Consider the following 19,851-nt stretch of genomic DNA (forward strand, 5'->3'; position numbering starts at 1 on the left):
CCATTTTTCAATTCCAGATTCGTGTGAAGATTCTTGCCCGTCTCGTGACGCAGTTTGATGGGAAGTTGAAAGGCAAGATGATGGATTTTATCCTGGAGGACATCCGGAACCGTGTCGACCTTGCTTTTGCTTGGCTTTACCAAGAGTACAACCTGTACCTTGAAAAGTGGCCCAATGGCAATCTGGAGAATTACGATGAATGTTTGACCAGCTTACTATCAGGGCTGCAGGAGAAACCAGACCAAAAGGATGGGTCAGTAATTGTACTGATAGAACCTACGCTTATCATCTGTAATCAAAATTTGCTGATTATTTTTCCATAGGAATCTTACTGGGATAGGTTCTCTGTTATACCTCACCAAAATGACCATTTTTCTTGAATGAGCCTGTATAGTGTCATAAAGGCGTACAGCACAGCCAAAAAAAAACCCTTTGGCCCATCCATTCTGATCCCATTTTCCAGCACTTTGCCCATGGCCTAGTATGCCTCGACCTTGTATGTGCAGATAATACTTACATCATGTGCGGATTTCTGCCTCTACCACCCTTGCAGGTGGAGAGTTCCTGTTTCTCACCACTTTCTAGATTGGAAAAAAAAAGCTCTGTCATCCCCTTTAAACTTTCAGTCTATGTGCCCCCAGTCATTGATTCTTCTCTGGGAGAAAAGTTATTTTTCCCATCTGTGGCATGCATATTTTTACACATCTCAATCTTAGTCTCCTCTGCTCTGAGGAAAACAACTCCATTCTACCCAATCTCTCTTCAGAACTAAAACTCTGCAGCCGAGGCAAAATCTTGGTAAATGTCCTCTGCACACACATCCTTCTTATAATGCGGGTGCCATAATGCAATAGTCTTAACTGTGGTCTGTTCAGTGTTTCATATAGTTCCAGTGTACTCCTGCCCCCACTCTTAACGTCTGTGCCATGGCTAATAAAGGCAAGTATCCCATATATCTTGTTAACCACTTTATCTACCTGGCCTACTACCTTAAGGGCCTGGTGGACATGCACACCAAAGCCCATCTGGTTCATGGTGTTTGCCCAGGGTCTTATTGGTCATTTATTCCAGACAGCTGTGAATATTAGATTATTTAGTTATGGAGTGGATCACAACATCCAGAATTTAGTCCTGCTGTCTTGGCTGACCTGCCTCTTCAGAAACCCTGAGTTCATTCAAAACTCTGCCTTTGTGTAAACCTCTGCCTGATTGGATAGATCAAGCTCCCTCAGAGTCAGGATTTTTAGTTTATTTTTCAGTAGCAGTTGCGGGGGATTTGAAGCTAATTTGGAAGCTGCAGTGCCGCTTGCCCTCACCCCTCTCCACTCGCCTGCCGCCCCCCCCCCCCCCCCCCCCCCCCCCCCACACACACACACACACACACACACACACACACACACACACACACACACCTCTGCTGTCAACATCGAATTCCTTGTGAGATTATCTATTTTCTTACATTTGCCTTTGTCAAGGGTGTGTTTGTGGGCTGTTACTATATTGGAATGGTTACTTTCCACTAATAAAATAATCTGTTAAATTTATCAATAGAGCTAATTATTCTATTTTTTTGTTTTTCTTATATTTTAACTATAGAATACGAAAAAGTGTGTTTTACTTCAAGCCTGGTAGTTGGAACGCAATGTCTTACACTTAGCGTAGACCTTAACTCTGCATTCTTATTTTAAAGATATCTTAATATATTTTTGTGAGGGGGTTTGGTCTGGTCTGGTCCATGACACCTGTTGTGTTTCCATGTGTGGATCAGTGCAAATTTTGTGGGATAATATTTATGCAAAGTGTTTTGGTGCCTTTTCTGTTATTTAATAATGCTATACAAATACAAGCTGTTGTTTTCACCCTCCATTCATTCCAGTCTGTTCATGTGCCACGAATGCAATAACAGATCCTTCATATCAGCGGTAACAAGGTGTAGAGCTGGATGAACACAACAGGCCAAGCAGCATCTTCGGAACAGGAACGCTGCTTGGCCTGCTGTGTTCGTCCAGCTCTACACCTTGTTGTCTCGGATTCTCCAACATCTGCAGTTCCCATTATCTCTTATCCTTGATATCAGCGAGGATGTATTATGGATGTATGCTTTCCAATTCCTGCAAGGCTTTTTTGTTGTTGTAATCTCTGATTTTGTTGCTGACTGCCGATCTTCCTCCATTAGGCTTTTTACCAAGCTGGTCCTAGAAGCTCCTTGTATAACTGATAGTGCATTAGAGGTGATTCGCCGGTACTGTGAGGATAAGGTAGGCATCAGGATACTGGCATGGATCTTCTCCAGTGCTGTCTTCTGTGTCATTTTATTCTTTCATCAGTTACAAAGTGCGTATGATGATCCTCTCTCATGTTTCTTGCAGACTCGCATCTACCTTGGAATGTCGACACTAAGGGATCTGATCTTCAAGAGGCCTTCAAAGCAGCTGCAGTACCTCCATGTGCTGCTTGACTTGAGCTCTCATGAGAAGGATAAGGTAAAGAGACAAACGTAACTATCCTGCTAGAACAGAGTACCCCCAATCCAGTTCTCATCTTGAATTCAATTAGCCACCATTTCCATCTCTCTGTCTGTCTCCCCCTGCACCCCAGCACTGCCTTCCCTTAGTCCCTAAGGCTCAGACTTCTGCTGGGCAGCTGCTCTGTGTCCACTCCCCTCCATTCCACACCATTCAGTAATAACAATCTCGTGGTGGACTTGCTGCTTCCTAAATTGACAAAGTCAGATGTTCACCCTCCTGCTACTTTGGAAATGTTGGCTAATTCGACATAGAAACTGGGCTTATGTCTGTTGAGTGTCAAGAGCTGAGGCTCACTCTCACCTCCAGATCTGGCTGTGGTTTTCAAGACCCACCACAAGAGTGGAGGACATCAATCTAAATTGACACTGAATGCATTACTGCTCTGCACTATGAGACATGCAGCCTTTCTGTTCAGCTGTGATTCTGTCTTCCCTCTAGAATGGATATGACAGATATGATGGCATTTTAATAGGATAGAATTGTAAAATCCCTATACTGTGCAAGCAGGGCATTCAACCCATCAAGTCCGTACTGATCCTCCGAAGAACGTCCCATCCAGACACCCCACCCTGCCTTCTCTATTCCTGTCACCCTGCATTTTCCATGGCTGATCCACCTATTCTGCACATTTCTGGACACCATAGGCAATTTGGCAAGGGTAGTCCACCTAACCTGCAATCTTTGGACTGTGGGAGGAACCCAAAGCACCTGGGGGAAACCCATGCAGACGTGGGGAGAATATGCATACTCCGCACAGACAAGTTGCCTGAGGCTAGAATCAAACCCAGGTCCCTGGTGCTGTCAGGAGCAGTGCTAACCATTAAGCCACTGTGCTGGTGGTTGACGAAAAGTCTTAGGTAGCTTTCCCCTGCTGTCCTGGCTAATATACATCCCTCAACCAATGTTTAAAGAAACCCGTTATCTTGTTATCACATTGTTGTTTTCTGGCATGACGTATGCACACTATGCCATATTGCAACAGCAATTGCACTTTGACAATAGCCCTTTGTCTTGTCCCAAGGGCTGTTAAAGGCATCCTACAAATGCAAACTTTCTGTTAGCCTCCATGGGTTACTAGGCGGTAAAGGCCAGTTGTAGCCATGATTGCTACAGCATCTGAGAAAGACTGAGGAGCAACAAATGGACATTAACACTGGGATCCTCTTGACCTATAGGACTCCCAGCTAGAGTGCAATGACCCAGTGGACCTTTGGGAGCCATCGGTGTAAAATGCAGGCATTAAAATGGAAACTAGGCTGCCTCCTGCCAGCATGTTCACTGTCCGGGCTTCTTTTTAGGTCCGCTCCCAGGCGCTGATGTTTATCAAAAGAATGTATGACAAGGAGCAACTACGTGACTACATCGAGAAGTTTGCCCTGAATTACTTGCAGCTGCTGGTTCATCCTAACCCCCCGTCCATCCTCTTCGGGGCTGACAAGGACACCGGTAAGAGTTCTATACGTGGCCGTGTGCCTTTCGGGCAGTATCCATTGGCTGGCTAGTTCGTTGGGACTCAAATTTCAGTATGTGTTCACTGTGTTTTTCTTATTCATGGATGTGGTCAGTGTTGGCTAGGCCAGTGTTTATTGCCTATTCCTAATTGCCCAGAGGGCACTTAGGAGTCCACCACAATGCTGGGGGTCTGAAGTCTCATGTAGATCAGGGCATGAGTTTCTTTCCTTTAAAGGACATTAGTGAACCAGTTATTTTTATTCATTCTTGAGGTGATCGTGGTGAGATGTTGCAGTCCACCTGCTGCGGGTTGAACCTCAATGTTATTAGGGAGGGAATTCCCGAGGTGAGTATTTTCAGGCAGTCAATAGTGGTCTCGTGATTGTTACTTTCAGATTTTTGTTGAATTCAAGTTCCACCATTTACCATGAATCCGTGTCCCCAGAATATCACCTAGTGACAGTACCCCTAGTCTTTCACTTCCCCTGTGCACGGATAAGTGTGGGTTGGCTGTCTAGCCACAAGTTTGTCTGAACGTGGTGTTGGTGAGCTGGATTGGGTTTGAATTGACTGTATTGTGGGGCATATCATGAGTGAATGTTATATTTAGGGCATGGTGTAGAAATAATGTCCTTGGACTAGTTATCCACTAGACCAGGCTAATGCTTTGAGGACACTGGTTCAAACTCCAGAGCAGAAGCTAGTAAAATTTTAAATTCAACTAATCAATCTGGAATTGAAATAAAGGAGTTTCTTCCATCTGCTCCAATTTCATCCCACAGTCCAAAGTTGTGCAGGATTGGCCGTGTTAAATTGCCCATAGTGTCCAGGAAAGAGCAGGCTAAGTGAATTAACCATGAGAAGTGCAGGGTTACATGAATAGGATAAAGGGGGATGGGATGCTCTTCAGAGGGTTGGTGTGGACTTGACAGACTGAATGGCCTGCTTTCACACTGTAGTGAGTCTATGATTCTGTGGCCATGAAACTATTATGAATTTTCATAAAAAACCCACCTGGTTCACTAATGTTCTTTTAGGGAAGGCAATCTGCAGTTCTTACCCAGTCTGTCCTACATGTTTCTCCAGACCAACAGCAATATGGGTGACAATCAACCACCTTTTGAAATAGCCCAGCAAACCACATGAAGGCAATTGGGGTTTGGCACCAAGTGCTGGCCTTATCCAGTGACACCCACATCTGGTGGGATGTTAGTTAGCTGGCTGAATAGATATTCTGTGTGGATCTGCTGAGTTGGGAACATGGCTGAATGACGTCTGGTTTTTATTTTAAGTCTGTAATTTAAAGCTTAAAAAAAAATTCCTTTGACTGACAGAGGTGGCAGCCCCTTGGACGGAGGAGATGGTGAAACAGTGTCTTTACCTGTACCTTGCTCTGCTTCCCCAGAACCACAAACTTATTCATGAATTAGCTGCTGTCTACACGGAGGCCATTGCTGATATTAAGCGCACAGTGTTGCGTGTCATCGAGCAGCCGGTAAGGAAACGCGAGGCCCCTGGGCTGGTCGGCTGGGGTTTTTCAGTCAGCAGGTTGCTGCTTCAACCCATAAGCTTGCTGACATTTCCAGTGCCCTAGTGTGGGGATGTTGCACTGGCAGAGGTAATTTTTAAATGGGTCCATCTCTGACAGATGCATGCAAAAGTCTCATGGCATTATTTTGAAGAGGGGAAGGACATTCTTCTCAGTGCCCTGACTATCCCTCAGAGTTGGTTAGCTGAGTCAGCTAATTTATGACGCAGAGGGAGGCTGACAGCTTCAGTTCCTGCACTGGCTCAGGCTACCATTCACATCCAACGAATAACAAAAGCTTGGCCAAAATCACCTTGTTGTCATTGTCATACAGCACAGAAACTGATGCTTCGGTCCAACCAGTCTGTACTGAACGTAATCCCATGGTCCCACCTGCCTCCTGCTGGCCCATATCCCTCCAAATCTTTCCTATTCACATACTTATCCAAAATGTCTTCTAAATGTTGTAACTGTACCCACATCTACCACTTCTTCAGGAGGGACGTTCTACATGCAAACCACCCTTCGTTTTTTGTTTTTTAAAAAAAAGTTTGCCCCCTCATTTTTTTTTTTAAATCTCTCTCCTCTCACCTTAAAAATATGTCCCCAGACTTGAAATCCCCCATCCTAGGGAAAAAACACCTACCATTAGTCCTCTCAATATACCCTTTATGATTTCATAAACTCCTGTAAGATCACCCCTCGACCTCCTATGTTCCAGTGGAAAAGCCCCAGCCTGTCCACCTTTCTTTATAATTCAAACCTTCCATACTCAACAGCCCTTCAGTATTGTGTTATGTGTCAGTCTAAATTGTGTTCGAGTGTCAGGAGCAGGACTGCAACCCACAATGTCTTCATTGGTTAGGAAGCTTTGTGATAATCAGTGGTTGCAGAAAGCTTGGTATTCTTTTTACAGGGCAATTTGTTGCATAGCTAGCTTGAAGGCAGCTTAGGTCCCTTCCCAGGTTGCTTGATCCCTGCCTATTGGCTCTGCCTCATTTTCTATCATGTGTTTTGCTGGCAGTTGTTTACTGTATTTGATGCTGTAATACAGTAAGAAAAGAGACTCCTGAAGAACATTTGTCCATGCTTGTTTTGTAACCTTTCTTCCCCGTTGCTTCAGATCCGAGGGATGGGAATGAACTCGCCTGAGCTGCTTCTGTTAGTGGAGAACTGTCCAAAAGGAGCAGAAACCCTTGTGACTCGTTGCCTACACATCTTGACAGACAAAGGTAACCTTGGAGCCTTGTGTTGCTCTCTGCCTGTATCAATTTCAGTAGTTTGTCCACATCATACAATTTCATTTTCTGTCGGGTTTTAACAGTGCAGTAATGCTGCTTGAAATACAGCAAGTCCTCGCTTAAAGTTATGGTTGCATTCCTGAGAATCGTGACTTTAAAGTGAATTGTAGATTTTCATAAGAAGCAATGTTATAACCTCAGTAATAGTATCATAGAGTCATACAGCTTAGAAGAAGGCCCCTTTGACCTGGCTTGTTTGTACTGATTTTGGGTCTCTTTGAATATTTCTCTCCTGGAAAACAAATGTACAAGTTGAATTACCGTACCATACATGGATTGCACTCGGTATTCCTAGCTGAAATAGTTTGCAAATGGAAGTGCATTGTTCAATGTAAAAATAATACAATGTACAGGACGTTCACTCTACAGTTATTAAATTGATCAGTTTCCATTTAGTAACTGAAGTTTGTTGGTGCAGTCAAGAACTATCAGCGCTGACCTCCACCTGCCACTAGATGGAGGTCAGGATGACTTTGGCAGTTCAGAAGGGGAGTGAGGACCAAGGCAGCGAGAGAGAAAACAGAAGCCAGGGCACATGTGTTGGCAGGTTAGTCCAGGATTCATTTTGTGGTTGGGAGCAAATGAAAGATGCAGGTCTGAGGGCAAGGGCAGGAGCCAAGGGCAGTAGCAGAGGAAGAAGGATTGAGGGTAAGGTAGAAGTCCCAGGGGAATGGTCATGGGTGCAAGCAGGCCACAGATCAGGAAGTTTGTATCGAATAATGTTGCACTGAAATCGGCAATTCAGAATGGATTTTAAACTACTCCACAGTGTTGAGTGAGTTGATGTTAAGTGGCGGCTTGCTGTGTTCCATTTGTTTAAGATATTAGCCAACCCATGCCTAACTCTCTTAGATTTTTGTTGGCCAAGGACCTTATCAGTCTCTGGTTTATAACTAACAATTAGTCTAGTATCAAAAGCCACTGGCAGAAGGGAATTCTAAATATCTTTGTATGGGGAAAGTGTTTCATAACATCTTTTCTGAAAGTCTTGGCTCTAACCTTCTGGTGCAAGCCGTAATCTGACTGTGCTATTATCCTGTCGGATTTCCCAGGTACACAGCCCTAGTTTGTGCTGTTGATGAACCAAGCAGAGTTCAGATGAATCTGTGGAAACATCCTGTTCCATCTTTAGTTCTTGAAAGAAGAGGATGTTTTAGTACTTGGGAAATGTGTATTTTATTTATTGTTTATGCCTAGAATGTGGAAGAACTGTGCCTACCTCCAATCCCTTAAGAGCACTAAAAACCAACTGTATGTGGGAATAAAGCCACACTTAGGACAGACTTGTCAGGAAGAGGATTTCCTCTCTGAAGGACATTAGTGAAGTGTTTAGGTCTTCATGATGATTGAGGGGGTTGGTGGTAATGTTAAAGAACCAGTGATCCAGAGACCCAGGCTAATGCTTTGGGGACATAAATTCAACCCCAACATTGCAGGTGGTAAAATTTGAATTCAATGAAATATCTGGAATTTCGAGCAGGTGTGGCAGCATGTACGAGGAGAAAGTAGAATTAACTTTTTGAGTCCAGTCACCGGACTCAGTGGTAACTCTGTTCTCCCCACAGATGCTGCAATTCCTAGTTTTGTTGCGAAAGCCCATCTCGTTCACTGTTGTCCTTGAAGGAAAGAAGTCTGCTCTCCTTACCTGGTCTGGCCTATGTGTGACTCCCGACCCACAGAAATGTGATTAACTTTTAATTGATTATTGCCTAGAGAGCCCACTCAATTCAGGAACAACTACGGAGAACCAACAAATGCCAGCCTTGCAATGACAGAGAACTGGATTCTCTTTAAATTCTGTTACCAATGGAATTTTGCAGCCTTTAAGTTTTGGCATACTGGTTCAATAGTACCTTTGATCCAAGTTCCTTGCCAGTCAACTTACCTGAATCTGAGACAGGATTTTGAGGCTACTTTGCTTACCAACATACTTGTTGTCTTCTTCCATCAACTAGAATTCAGGGTTGAGAGGCGTGCATGTTGTTATTATAATGATTCTGTATAATTCCAGTTCCTCCATCACCTGAGCTCGTAAAACGAGTTCGCGATCTCTACCACAAGAGGGTCCCAGATGTCCGCTTCCTGATCCCAGTGCTTAATGGCCTCGAGAAGGTAATGAATCAAGTCAGTGTAAAATAACTGCTTCTGATGTTGTCTTTGCGTTGTTAGGCAGTAGTGTTGAGTAGAGAGGGGATGATTTCTATCCTGTCCCTAACGGGGTAGAGTCAGGGGGTACGAGATGTTTTGTTGGGGTGAGAAAATAAATCCTGCCACTCGTGGGGTTTTGGGATTTGACTGGCTGTGGGAGGGTTTCCAAGCTTGACAAAGTGCGAGCGACTGGGTTTTTGTTGGATGCCAGGTGAGACTTCTTTCCCTGACTCAGTGACAGGCTGCTGATTTCTCCTAGCTGGTTCATGAGAGGTGGAGAGTAATGCCAACAGCACAGGTTCAATCCCTTGGTTTGGCTGAGGTTTTTTTTTTGGGGGCCTCCCTCCTTGCTGTGTCCTAAGGGATATATTGGTGCAAGTAGGGCAATGACTGTTCTTCGGTTAATGAGGTTACTACATGAAAAATAGAGAGACCCTGGGACGGAGGGAGCTGTCGAACACTTGATAGTGGTGTCTCCTTATTCTTGATTTATCTGTTCTGCTCGCTGCTTCTTAAATATTTGGGCCTCATGGAGATTGTTATGGCTTTTGTTGACCTCTTTTCCCATCCTCTCTAATTTACTCGCCCTCATCGCCTTTCTCTACCCAGACTCTGCATGGTCAGCAGGTTGATGTCTGTGACAGTCTCACTGTTTGATTTTGTCAGACTGGAGGCATTGGGTGCTGATCAGAGATAGGAGGCCTGTCCGGCATCACCAAACTATGACAGGGACAGTGCTGCTGCTCTCCAGCTGTGAGTAACAAACTGGGTGCCTTGTGGCCTGGAACCTCCTGAGTTTATATGATGAGGCATCACGCTGCATGACGTATCTAACCACTAAATCTTTTAAACAGAGGCTGAAGCAAATCCAGCCCTTCCCCGTCAACCAAAGGAAAATGCCCACTTTATCAAAAACTGAAGGGAGCAGCAGGACTGGAGTGTAAAGTTTGTATGGTATGGCCCTGAAGAATGTTTTTATCTAATTAATATCTCTGCACTGGCTGTCTTCCACAGAAAGAAGTAACCCAGGCACTGCCCAAATTGATTAAACTCAATCCTATTGTGGTGAAGGAGGTTTTTAACCGGCTCCTGGGGACCACACACGGTGAGTCATGCTGTCATTTACACTAGGGCAGGGAGGGAGGGTGGAATCTGTGCAACAACGGAAATCATACCGGAGCGGACTTGTATCAGTCAGGAATGTTACTGTAGGCGAAAGGTTATCAGAGAATAACCTGTCTCAGAAACGTTCCTTTCTCAGTTGCGTGGTTGTGCCTGAAAGTTGGAATGTAAATAAGAGCAGGCGTAGGCCCTTCGAGTCAGCTCTATCACTCAACTAGATCATGACAGATCTACCTCAGCACCATTTTCCCACACTACCCCATATCCCTTGATACCTAGATATCACTTGACCTCTGCTTGAATAGTCTGAGCTTTCATACTTCCCTGGGGTGGAAAATTTCAAAGATTTACCACTTCCTGGTGAAGAAATGGCCCCGCAAATCAGTCCGTTATCCTATTGTTGTCACCCCCTAGCTCTAGACATTCCCTCACCGGACAAAAAACGTCTACTTTGTTGAGGCCTATAAGAATTTTGTGTGTTGATGATGTTATGTCTTATTTTGTAAGCTGTAGAGAATTTTTAGGCCCTGTCTCCTAAATCTTTACTCATCAGATAATTCTGTCTCAGGATTCGGTCTGGTGAACCCAAGTCTGGAATATTACAGTGTCTCCCTCCCAGTATTGCTGCATGATATTAACTTTGCAGGGGGCTGGAGGGGATTGGACAGTAATTTCACCCTACATAAATATTGAGGGTCTGCAGGAAAGGAAATAAAATATTATTTCGTGACAGTGAGATGTAACTGAGGAAGTGATTTGGTTCTTGTTTCATTATTTTACAAATATTGCGCACTCAATGTGAAATAATTGGTTTCATTTCTCAGTAGGTGAAGGTGTGTCAGCGGCAATTTCACCTCTGACTCCAGGTGACCTGCTAATAGCCCTGCACAACATTGACTCCACCAAATGTGACATGAAGTCCATAATTAAAGGTAATCGATATTTACAAATTTCCCTTTACTTGCCCCTCTATCACCCACTGACTGCACAGCCACAGGAAAGAACTTGGGCCCTTTACAAACTATCCAGGCTGGATATTGTCATAATTGATAAAGGTAATTCAGAGGGGTGTTAGGTAAATGACAGCATGCTTGGCTTTTCAAAGTCTGAGAGTTGTAGGAAGAGAGATCCCGAGAGGAGATCTTTCTCTCTGTTCTTTGGGATGTGACTGTTGCTGGCAAGGCCTCTGTTCGTTGCCCATCCCATTACTCCATCAGAAACTGAGTTTAACTAAAATCTGGTTAGCAGTAAAAGACATGATCACGAAAGCTGCTGGTTTGTTGTTTTCTATTCTTGTGGGGCATTTGTTACCCATCCTCAGTTAGCTTGCACTAAATGGCTTGCTGGGCCATTACAGGGGGAGAGGGCAGTTCACATTCACCCACATTGCTGTGGGCCTGGATCGATACACTGACCAGACCAGGTCACATTGTCAGATTATTTTCTTCCCTAAAAGTCATGAGTGAACTGGATGTCCATTGTTTTACAAATGATAGTTGTAGCAGATTTATTTATTGATTCATTAAATTTGACCAGCTGACAAGATTCGATATGAACCCTTTGGCCTGGAACTCTCCTTTTACTAGACTAGTGACATTACTGTTTCTCCTAATTTTAAAGTTGCAGAATGGCCTGCCATGTCTTCACTTAATGTTTCAAGGCATACCAATGAGTTGGAGTGTTGGAGGCTGAGGGGTGTCCCTACAGAGATTTATGAAATCATGAGGGATATGGATAGGGTAAATAGCCAAGGTCTTTTCCCTAGGGTAGGGGAGTCTATAACTAGAGGGCATGGCTTCAGGTGAGAGGAGAAAGATTTAAAAGGGCCTTAAGGGAAAACTTTTTTTCCATGCCCGTTAGAGGCCTGGAAAAGGTGGTGGTGCGTAAATAGAATGGGCTGCCAGAGGAAGTGGCGGAGGTTGATAAAATTACAGCATTTAAAAGGCACCTGGATGGGTACATGAATAGGAAGCGTTTAGAGAGATATGGGCCAAATGCTGACAAATGGGACTAGTTTAGTTTGGGAAACTTCGTTGGCATGGACAAGTTGGACCGAAAGGTCTGTTTCTGTGCTGTATGACTCTATGACTTTGAGTTGGTTACAGAGATGAATATGGTGGCAGTGACTTCAGTGGCCTGGGCCTTAAGTTGATGAATTTCATCCTAAAATCCCTCTGCCTTATAAGATGCTTCTAACATCTGTATTTTTAATCAAGTCTTATTTTGCCTATCTTAAATCCTTTTGTGGGTACAGTGTGAAATTTTGTAAAGCACTTTGGGATGTTTTGCTGTGTTAAAGGTGTTACATAAATGCACATTGTTAAAACTTAGTTTTGGAATTCATTTGCTTGGCTTGATGTTTTAAAACTTTCTTCTTTAAAGCGACGAACCTGTGCTTCGCAGAGAGGAATGTGTACACATCGGAGGTTCTTGCTGTTGTGATGCAACAGCTGATGGAACAGAGCCCACTCCCCATGTTACTGATGCGGACAGTCATTCAGTCGCTGACAATGTATCCCCGTCTTGGGGGTTTTGTCATGAATATCCTATCTCGGCTGATAATGAAACAGGTAAAAAAAAAAGACAGGGAAGGTGTGGCAGATGATGCCGAACAAGTGTTAACATCAACCAATGCAAATGACAGCAAACTGAATATAGGAATGTTTTTATAGAGAGCCTTAATAAACTACAGCAATGAACTCATGGCCAGAATCACAACGGAGTCTCCTGCTAAAAGCAGGATTGCTTCCAGAAGAATGGAGCGAATAGTCAGTGAGATTAAGGAGTCTGGGCCTATGTTCTCTAGGTTAGAAGTCACACAACACCGGGTTATATTCCAAAAGGTTTATTTGAAATCACAAGCTTTCAGAGTGCTGCAATGTGTAGGTGTGAGATTGCAGGATGGTAATGTCTAAGCTTTACCTAGTGCCTGCTAATTAGAACTTTTCGAAATTTGTAGTCAGTTTGCATCATGTAAGCAGTGACGGCCGTGTTTTAGTCCAGCAATGTTCATTTTATAATAACCTTGAAAGTATAGCTTTTAAAACCGTTCAAGAATCGGGTGTTTTGGACCTGACACATGCACACAATTCTCGCAGGATGTGATGGGGTATGTGCAAGAAGGACTGACTGGTGGGTCTTGAACCAGGTCACACCGTCTCCGATAAAGAGGTGAGCCATTTAGGACTGAAAGGGGAAGGAATTTCTTCAGGCAGAGGGTGCTGAATCTTTCGAATTCTCCAGAAAGATGTAGAGAAGTGCTTCCTGATATGGGTCATGATGGCCGGTGGGATTGTTATCTGAAATTTTGTGGTTGAGAGACCCACTTCAAGCAGCAATGGCTGTTGTGGATCTCTGACCAGTGCTAACAGCTGTGTGGGTCCCTTTAAATCATCATAGTTTTTAAAGAGATAATGGGCATCTTGCTCGTATGTAGGTGAAGGGGTAAGAGACTCATGACAGTGACGGATAGGGGTCGTATGTGAAACCATGTAATAGTGTTTGTTGAGAGGGTAGGTGAGGGGCTGAGAGTGTCGAGGAGAGGGGAAAGCATTTGGCACTGAGTTCAAGCTCCACAAAGCAGCAGTTGCTGCCTCGGAACACATGCTTAATCAGCGTTTTGACTGATAGCCCTACTTGAGTTAGTGACCACACTTGGGAAGCCCTGATCCCAGATCCTGATCTTGTTGGGGGGGATCTCCCTGCCTCAACTAATACAAGCAAGTAGCTCATGTGCCTCATTAACAATCTTATCTACCTGTCCTGCTGCCTTTAAAGATCTGTCGACATGCACAGACAACTCTGTCTCAAGCTTTATACTTCCGAGGGTCCTACTATTTTATACATACTCACTTCTCAATTTAGTCCTTCCAAAGTGCATCAGCTTATATTTTTCAGAACTAAATTCCATTTGTTACTGTCCATATGTCAGCGCATCTGACCAATCCATCTATCTATCTTGTAGTCTAAGGCGTTCCTCCTCACTCTTTACCATATCATCTTGTCATCTTACAGATCACATCTCCTACATTCACTTCTAGATCATTAATGTTCAATTCTGATTAATTCTTTCCCTTAGAACTTTTTCTAATAGTTTCCCTAACCCTAACTCTATATGCAGATGTTTATTGGTTCAGCTTTAGATTATAATTGCTAATCGGTATTTTTACCACCATTTCAAAGATGAGGTTCTCCCTGAACTGCTGTCAGTGTAGTGAAGTTACTCTCATCATCCTTTTGAGGTAGCACACTCCAGGTGTTTGGAGTTGAACAATGAAGGGCCTGCAGTATATTTCCGAGTTAGCATGGTGTGGCATCTGAATAGGAATCGTCAGAGAGAACCAGCTTGGGGGACTGATCAGGTAGTTCTGTCTGCTTTCTTCGCTGGAATCTTGTTTGAAGATTACCTGGAAAAGTGTAATAGCTCAAAGTAAAGAGTGCTTTACTTACTTCGATCTAGCCCATTTGGTACCACTTGAGTACCATTTGAGGAACCAAGGGAGATGGACATCCTTGTATTCTACTTCTGTTTGCAGTGTTTGATGGTTGAGTAGGAATGATACTCTGCATATAACATGATTTCTGTTGCTGGCGGAGGAGATCTTGCAGTGCCGTAGGTCCTGGCCCTCCGTCTTGGCCAGTAGCTCTGAGTTCCATATACATTCCAGGGCATGTTGACCAGAAGAAGTGTTCACTATACAATTCAACAGGCTGGTAATTAGCCTGGGAGTCCATCCCCAGAGAGGGAACTGACTGAAATCTCAGCAATACAGTTGGTGAGCTATGATTCTGGTGGTCGAGGTGCTCCTTCTTGGCGGACTGCTGTTGCTAATGAATTTGCTCTTAATTGTGCTGCTGCAGGTTTGGAAATACCCCAAAGTCTGGGAAGGCTTCATTAAGTGCTGCCAGCGAACAAAACCTCAGTCCTTCCAAGTGCTACTGCAACTTCCACCTGCTCAACTCGCCAATGTTTTCGAGAAGTGCCCGGAGCTTCGTGAGCCACTCTTGACACACGTCCGTTCTTTCACACCGCACCAGGTGTATAGAAACTACTTTCCTACCATCAAAAAGATTTTAAAGTACATCCTCCCCCAGTTACACACCCACCCACCCCGATTCCGCCAAAGGAATCACCCTTGTACCTAAACGTTCAGAGTTCCCTTGTTCATTTGCCAGCAGGATTGGTGTGACCCTGTACTGCCGATGGAGCTCATAAATCCATTACAGCGCTGGATGAACGCAGCAAGCCAAGCAGCATCTCAGGAGCACAAAAGCTGATGTTTCGGGCCTAGACCCTTCTTCAGAGAGGGTTTAGGCCCGAAACGTCAGCTTTTGTGCTCCTGAGATGCTGCTTGGCTTGCTGTGTTCATCCAGCCCCACACTTTGTTATCTTGGATTCTCCAGCATCTGCAGTTCCCATTATCTCTGAGCACAGCACAGGATGAGGCCATTATGCCCATTGTGTCTGTGTTGGCACTCTAGAGCAATCTGTTCTGTTTCCCACAGCTGTAACCTCATCACCCTGTAAGTTTTATTTTCCCTCGAGTTTCTCTTTGAAATTGTTGATTGTCTCCACTTCCTTCTCCCTTGTGGAGACTTTGTTCCAGGTCATTACCACTTGCTACGAAAGCAAGTTCTTCCTCAGATCCCTCTGTACCTTCAATCCAAAACCTTGAATCCATATCCCCATGTTCTTGTAGCATCAGCTGATGAGAACTGGTTTCTTTGCCCACCTTATCTAACCCTGTAATCATGTTCACCTCTATCAATTCTTTCATCAGCTTCCGTTATCTCACAACTCATCTAATTGCGTAGCTAATCTGAAGTTGAAAGATAGTTGCAGTGATGGTGAGCATGAAACCATTACTTATTGTGGTAAACAGCCATCCAATTCCTTAAGGGAAGGAAATCTGCCATCCTTACCCAGTCTGGCCTACATGTGACTCCAGATCTACAGCAGTAGGTTTATCTCTCAATTGTCCTTTAAAAGCCAGATAGTTTAAGGGGCAATTGGGGATGAGCAACAAATGCTAACCTTGCCAGCAAAGCCCATATGCCATGAAAGAACTAAACTTAATTAAACTGGTCAGCCACAGAGTCATGCGGTTCAATGGTTACTTAAGCTCTGCTGTCAGGCACAACATATTCCACTAATTTTATGTCAATTTAATTTGCAGCAAAATCATATTCCAAAGTCAATAATGACTGTGCTGGAGGCCAACTTGAAGCCAGATGTGGAGGTCGTGGAGCCAAAGCCAGCGGGTGAGGTAGGGCGTTGTACATTATTTCTCGGTCATGAACTCTCTGAAATAGTTAACTGAAAACAGAGGTTATAATCCTGTCTCTGCGAGGTCCTATGATTTATAATCTACTAAGTGATGTTACTTAAACCATGCTGTATTTTATCAGTTTTCCAAAGTTTTGTAAGAGCTGGAAAGCATTATTTGTATAAGTATAATTTGAGTGTAATTTGTGGGTTCTTTGAGGGGTGGGCTGAACAGAGAGCTGGTTGTTTGAAATCTACCTTCAATGACCCACATGAGACAACCTCCACCATGAATTGGGCAAGAAAGCAGGTCCAGAATTGGCCCCATCCACAACAGGGATCGAACCGTATACTCAGAGATAATGGGAACTGCAGATGCTGGAGAATCTAAGATAATAAAGTGTGAAGCTGGATGAACTGGCACCACACCAGCCATCCAACTAACTGGCCCTCCTCTGATGTTTAATTTTTAGGGTATCATGATGGCTCAGTAGCACACACTGCTGCTTCACAGCGCCAGGGACCGAGGTTCAATTCCACCCTTGGGTGACTCTGTGTGGACTTTGCACATTCTTCTTGTGTCTGTGTGGGCTTCCTCCAGGCGCTCTGGTTTCCTCCTACAGCCCAAAGACATGCAGGCTAGGACGATTAGCCATGGGAAATGTAGGGATAGGGTAGGGCGTGGGTTTGGGTGGGATACTTTTCAAAGTGTCAGTGTGAACTCGATAGGCCGAATGACCTGCTTCCAAACTGCAGGGTTTGTACAATTCTGTTGTGGGTCGATGATAGAAAATAAAGCCATAAAGTTTGCTGGATTCATTTGAAACCCTATTAGTTTGTTGATTTCCTGATCTGGAGTTGCTACTTGATGTGTTACAGGAGGAAGTGCAACATCTGACGATTGCACATGCCCAAAAGGATCTGATCACCATGCGACTGGCACAGGAGAAAGCTTTGAAGAGAAAATTGGAGGAAGAGCAGAAACTCAAGCAGCAGCAACTGGCTGCCCAGTTACACCCACTGCAGACCACCCTGGCCCCTCCGAGCCTGACTGCCCTGACCCCTGCCCCTGTAATTCAGACTGCTCCTGCTCCTCCTCAGAATCAGATTACCCCTGCCCCCTCTCCCTCAATCCAGTCTGTCCCGGCCCCTCCAAACCTGATAGTCCCGGTTCCCCCAGCCCAGACTACCGCTGCACCTCCGAGCCTGATTACCCCGGCCCCTCCCAGTTTGATCGCCCCAACCCCCGCAGTCAAAACCATCCCAGCTCCTCCTAGCCTGATCGTCCCAGGCCCTTCTAGCCAGGCAGCCTCCAAGTCCCCCACCCAGGCTGGATTGGCAGCACCCAGTCAGGCAGTCCCGAGCCAAGTGACTGCAGCCGTAATGTTGGCACCAAAGGACGAGCCAATGGAAACCAACAGCAGTGTTTCTGACACAACTGTTAACAGAGAGACTGAGAATCCGACAATCATCATCGATGTGAAGGAAGAGGAGGAGGGGCCAATGCCTTTGGATGAGACGTCCCATGGGATGGTTGTCATGGATACTGTACGTAAAGGGCATGTTGCAGCAATTTAAGTTCAAGCCTGTACTTGGGCTGTGAGACAGCCTGGCAATGTGGTGCAACGTAATTTTTGTTGAAGGGGTTATTTAAATCTCATCCGGAGGGAATATTGCATCCCATCCTTGTTGCCACAGTCCATTTCTAGGCAATTTTTAACACAAATGTTTTGGATACATCCCATGCCACGGAGTAGGGGATTGCTCCTGGGTACTGTGTGAACTGTGCTACTGACAGATGGGAGAGGGTGCACCGATGGGTGATGCCGATTTTCGTGAGGGTTTGGGGTTGTTGAAGCTGACTGTGCGACTAGGTAATTGGTGCTCTTTGCTTCCAAAACAGGACTCGGCCCCAAGGGAGCACAATGGTCAGCAGCCGGTCCTCCACCAAGTGGGACATCTGGTAGCACGGGACCACGGGGACGTCACGGAGCAGGTGATCCTCGTCCGGGATGAGCCAATGCTGGCAGAGAAGCCGGCGCCCACCAGCGAGCCTGCTAACCCACCAGAGGAACCGATGGAGCAAGGAACGGAGGGCGGTGCGTCTGAGGAAAAAGTTGATGAAAACCCAGAGAAGGAGCAGGCCGTAGTCAATGACACACAGCAACCCATCACCAAACGCAAATCTGCTTCGAGGAAAAGCAGCTAAAGAAATGCGACCAGAGATTTCAGCCGTTAGTGTTTGTAAAGTTGCCTTGTCCTGGCTGTCTCATGGATAGCATTCAAGTCCTGGCTGAAAGGGATAAACAGAAACCGTACACTTCAAGGGAAAGTGCAGTCTTACCTGCTGTTTCCTTTTCTCCTTGGCTTCAATTAATGCAAGGATCCAATTTAAGTTCTCTTTTTTTTTGAAACCTAGGAAGGTCCGACTGACTGTACTGAAGTCAGTCTTTTTAGGGTGTTCGTTGAGGGAGAATTATCTTCTGGTCCTGTTCTTGTACGGATGGTGACCAGAGATTGTTCACATCAGCCAGATGTGTCAACAGTGCAGCCCTTGTCCCCCCCACACACAGACCCCCCCCTCCTGCCTTTTTACTGCTCCTGGGGTATCACTTCCAGTTATGGGCTTCAGTCCTTCAGAAAGAACTTTGAACTGCAACCCTTTGACTGCTAACTTCTGTTCCTGGGGACTGTTATCAATTTCATGTTGGATAACCCTTTGGGCTGATTCTTGGTGAATGTCCACTGGATGTAGAATGTGAGGCCATGTCTGATCCTTGCCGAACTTGAAGTCGGGACTGTGTCTGGATTGAGCATGCATAGCAGCTTCTCCTGCTTTCCTGCTGTTGTACTGCAGCGTCGCTTTGTCCTCTCTGTTCAGCTACTCTCTGGATCTCAAGATATTTGTTGTGCACTCATAACCAGTTTAGTTCAGACTTGTTTTAGTGTGACCCTAAAAGGCCCAAGAATGGCCTAGGCTCTTTCCTTTAAAACTGTTGTGAAAATATTGTCTGTTTTATATTTAAAAATAAAAAGCTAGAGTAAATGTGGCTGGCTTGAGTTTAACTTTATGTTCAAGCTGGGTCTAGCGTGTAGGCTGATTTTACACCTGAAACTTCAAGAATGTGAAACAAATAAAAGATTGGAGTTGGTTAGAATTTTAAAATGGAAGTAAGTGTCTTTATTTGAACATGGAAAAATATTCAGTCTGTATGCATGAGGGCCTGTATGTCAGACTGATACTGGATTCCTGGTCAATTCACATAAGTCAACTGTGCATCACCTTTGCTCTTTTTATCCCTGTTTGCTTGCATCTCCTGGGTCTATTCCCACCATTCTTGCTGTGACACTTCATGACCACCACACTGTGGAGTCATGCTGCTTTCTTTGCTATTCTGGGGTCTTGCTCTTTGTTTGTCACCTCTCTCAATTCCAGGAATCTGCAACCTGTCACTGCTCTTCACCCTGGCCAGCATCACAAACAAGGTCTTGCCTGTTCTCTGAGGA

The 19,851-nt window shown here is 44.8% G+C and overlaps 1 protein-coding gene across 3 annotated transcripts in view; it reads left to right on the forward strand.

The window, feature by feature from the left end:
* The window catches only part of sympk (symplekin), a 46,093-nt gene extending 26,583 nt beyond the window's left edge, over positions 1-19,510 (forward strand). For 2 of the 3 annotated variants that reach the window (XM_059640882.1, XM_059640884.1), the window contains 14 exons: positions 18-253; positions 2,177-2,258; positions 2,370-2,483; positions 3,827-3,974; positions 5,315-5,475; positions 6,632-6,740; positions 8,821-8,921; positions 9,972-10,062; positions 10,904-11,011; positions 12,462-12,649; positions 14,940-15,116; positions 16,256-16,345; positions 17,224-17,892; positions 18,248-19,510. In XM_059640882.1, the coding sequence (XP_059496865.1) occupies positions 18-253; positions 2,177-2,258; positions 2,370-2,483; positions 3,827-3,974; positions 5,315-5,475; positions 6,632-6,740; positions 8,821-8,921; positions 9,972-10,062; positions 10,904-11,011; positions 12,462-12,649; positions 14,940-15,116; positions 16,256-16,345; positions 17,224-17,892; positions 18,248-18,553 (2,580 nt within the window). In that variant the 3' untranslated portion in view covers positions 18,554-19,510. The remainder of the gene's footprint in view (positions 1-17; positions 254-2,176; positions 2,259-2,369; positions 2,484-3,826; positions 3,975-5,314; positions 5,476-6,631; positions 6,741-8,820; positions 8,922-9,971; positions 10,063-10,903; positions 11,012-12,461; positions 12,650-14,939; positions 15,117-16,255; positions 16,346-17,223; positions 17,893-18,247) is intronic. The other variant, XM_059640883.1, reaches the window with a different exon arrangement.
* Positions 19,511-19,851: the final 341 nt, after the last annotated feature.

The sequence above is a fragment of the Stegostoma tigrinum genome, chromosome 39 (genome assembly GCF_030684315.1).
Source record: "Stegostoma tigrinum isolate sSteTig4 chromosome 39, sSteTig4.hap1, whole genome shotgun sequence".
Lineage (NCBI taxonomy): Eukaryota > Metazoa > Chordata > Chondrichthyes > Orectolobiformes > Stegostomatidae > Stegostoma > Stegostoma tigrinum.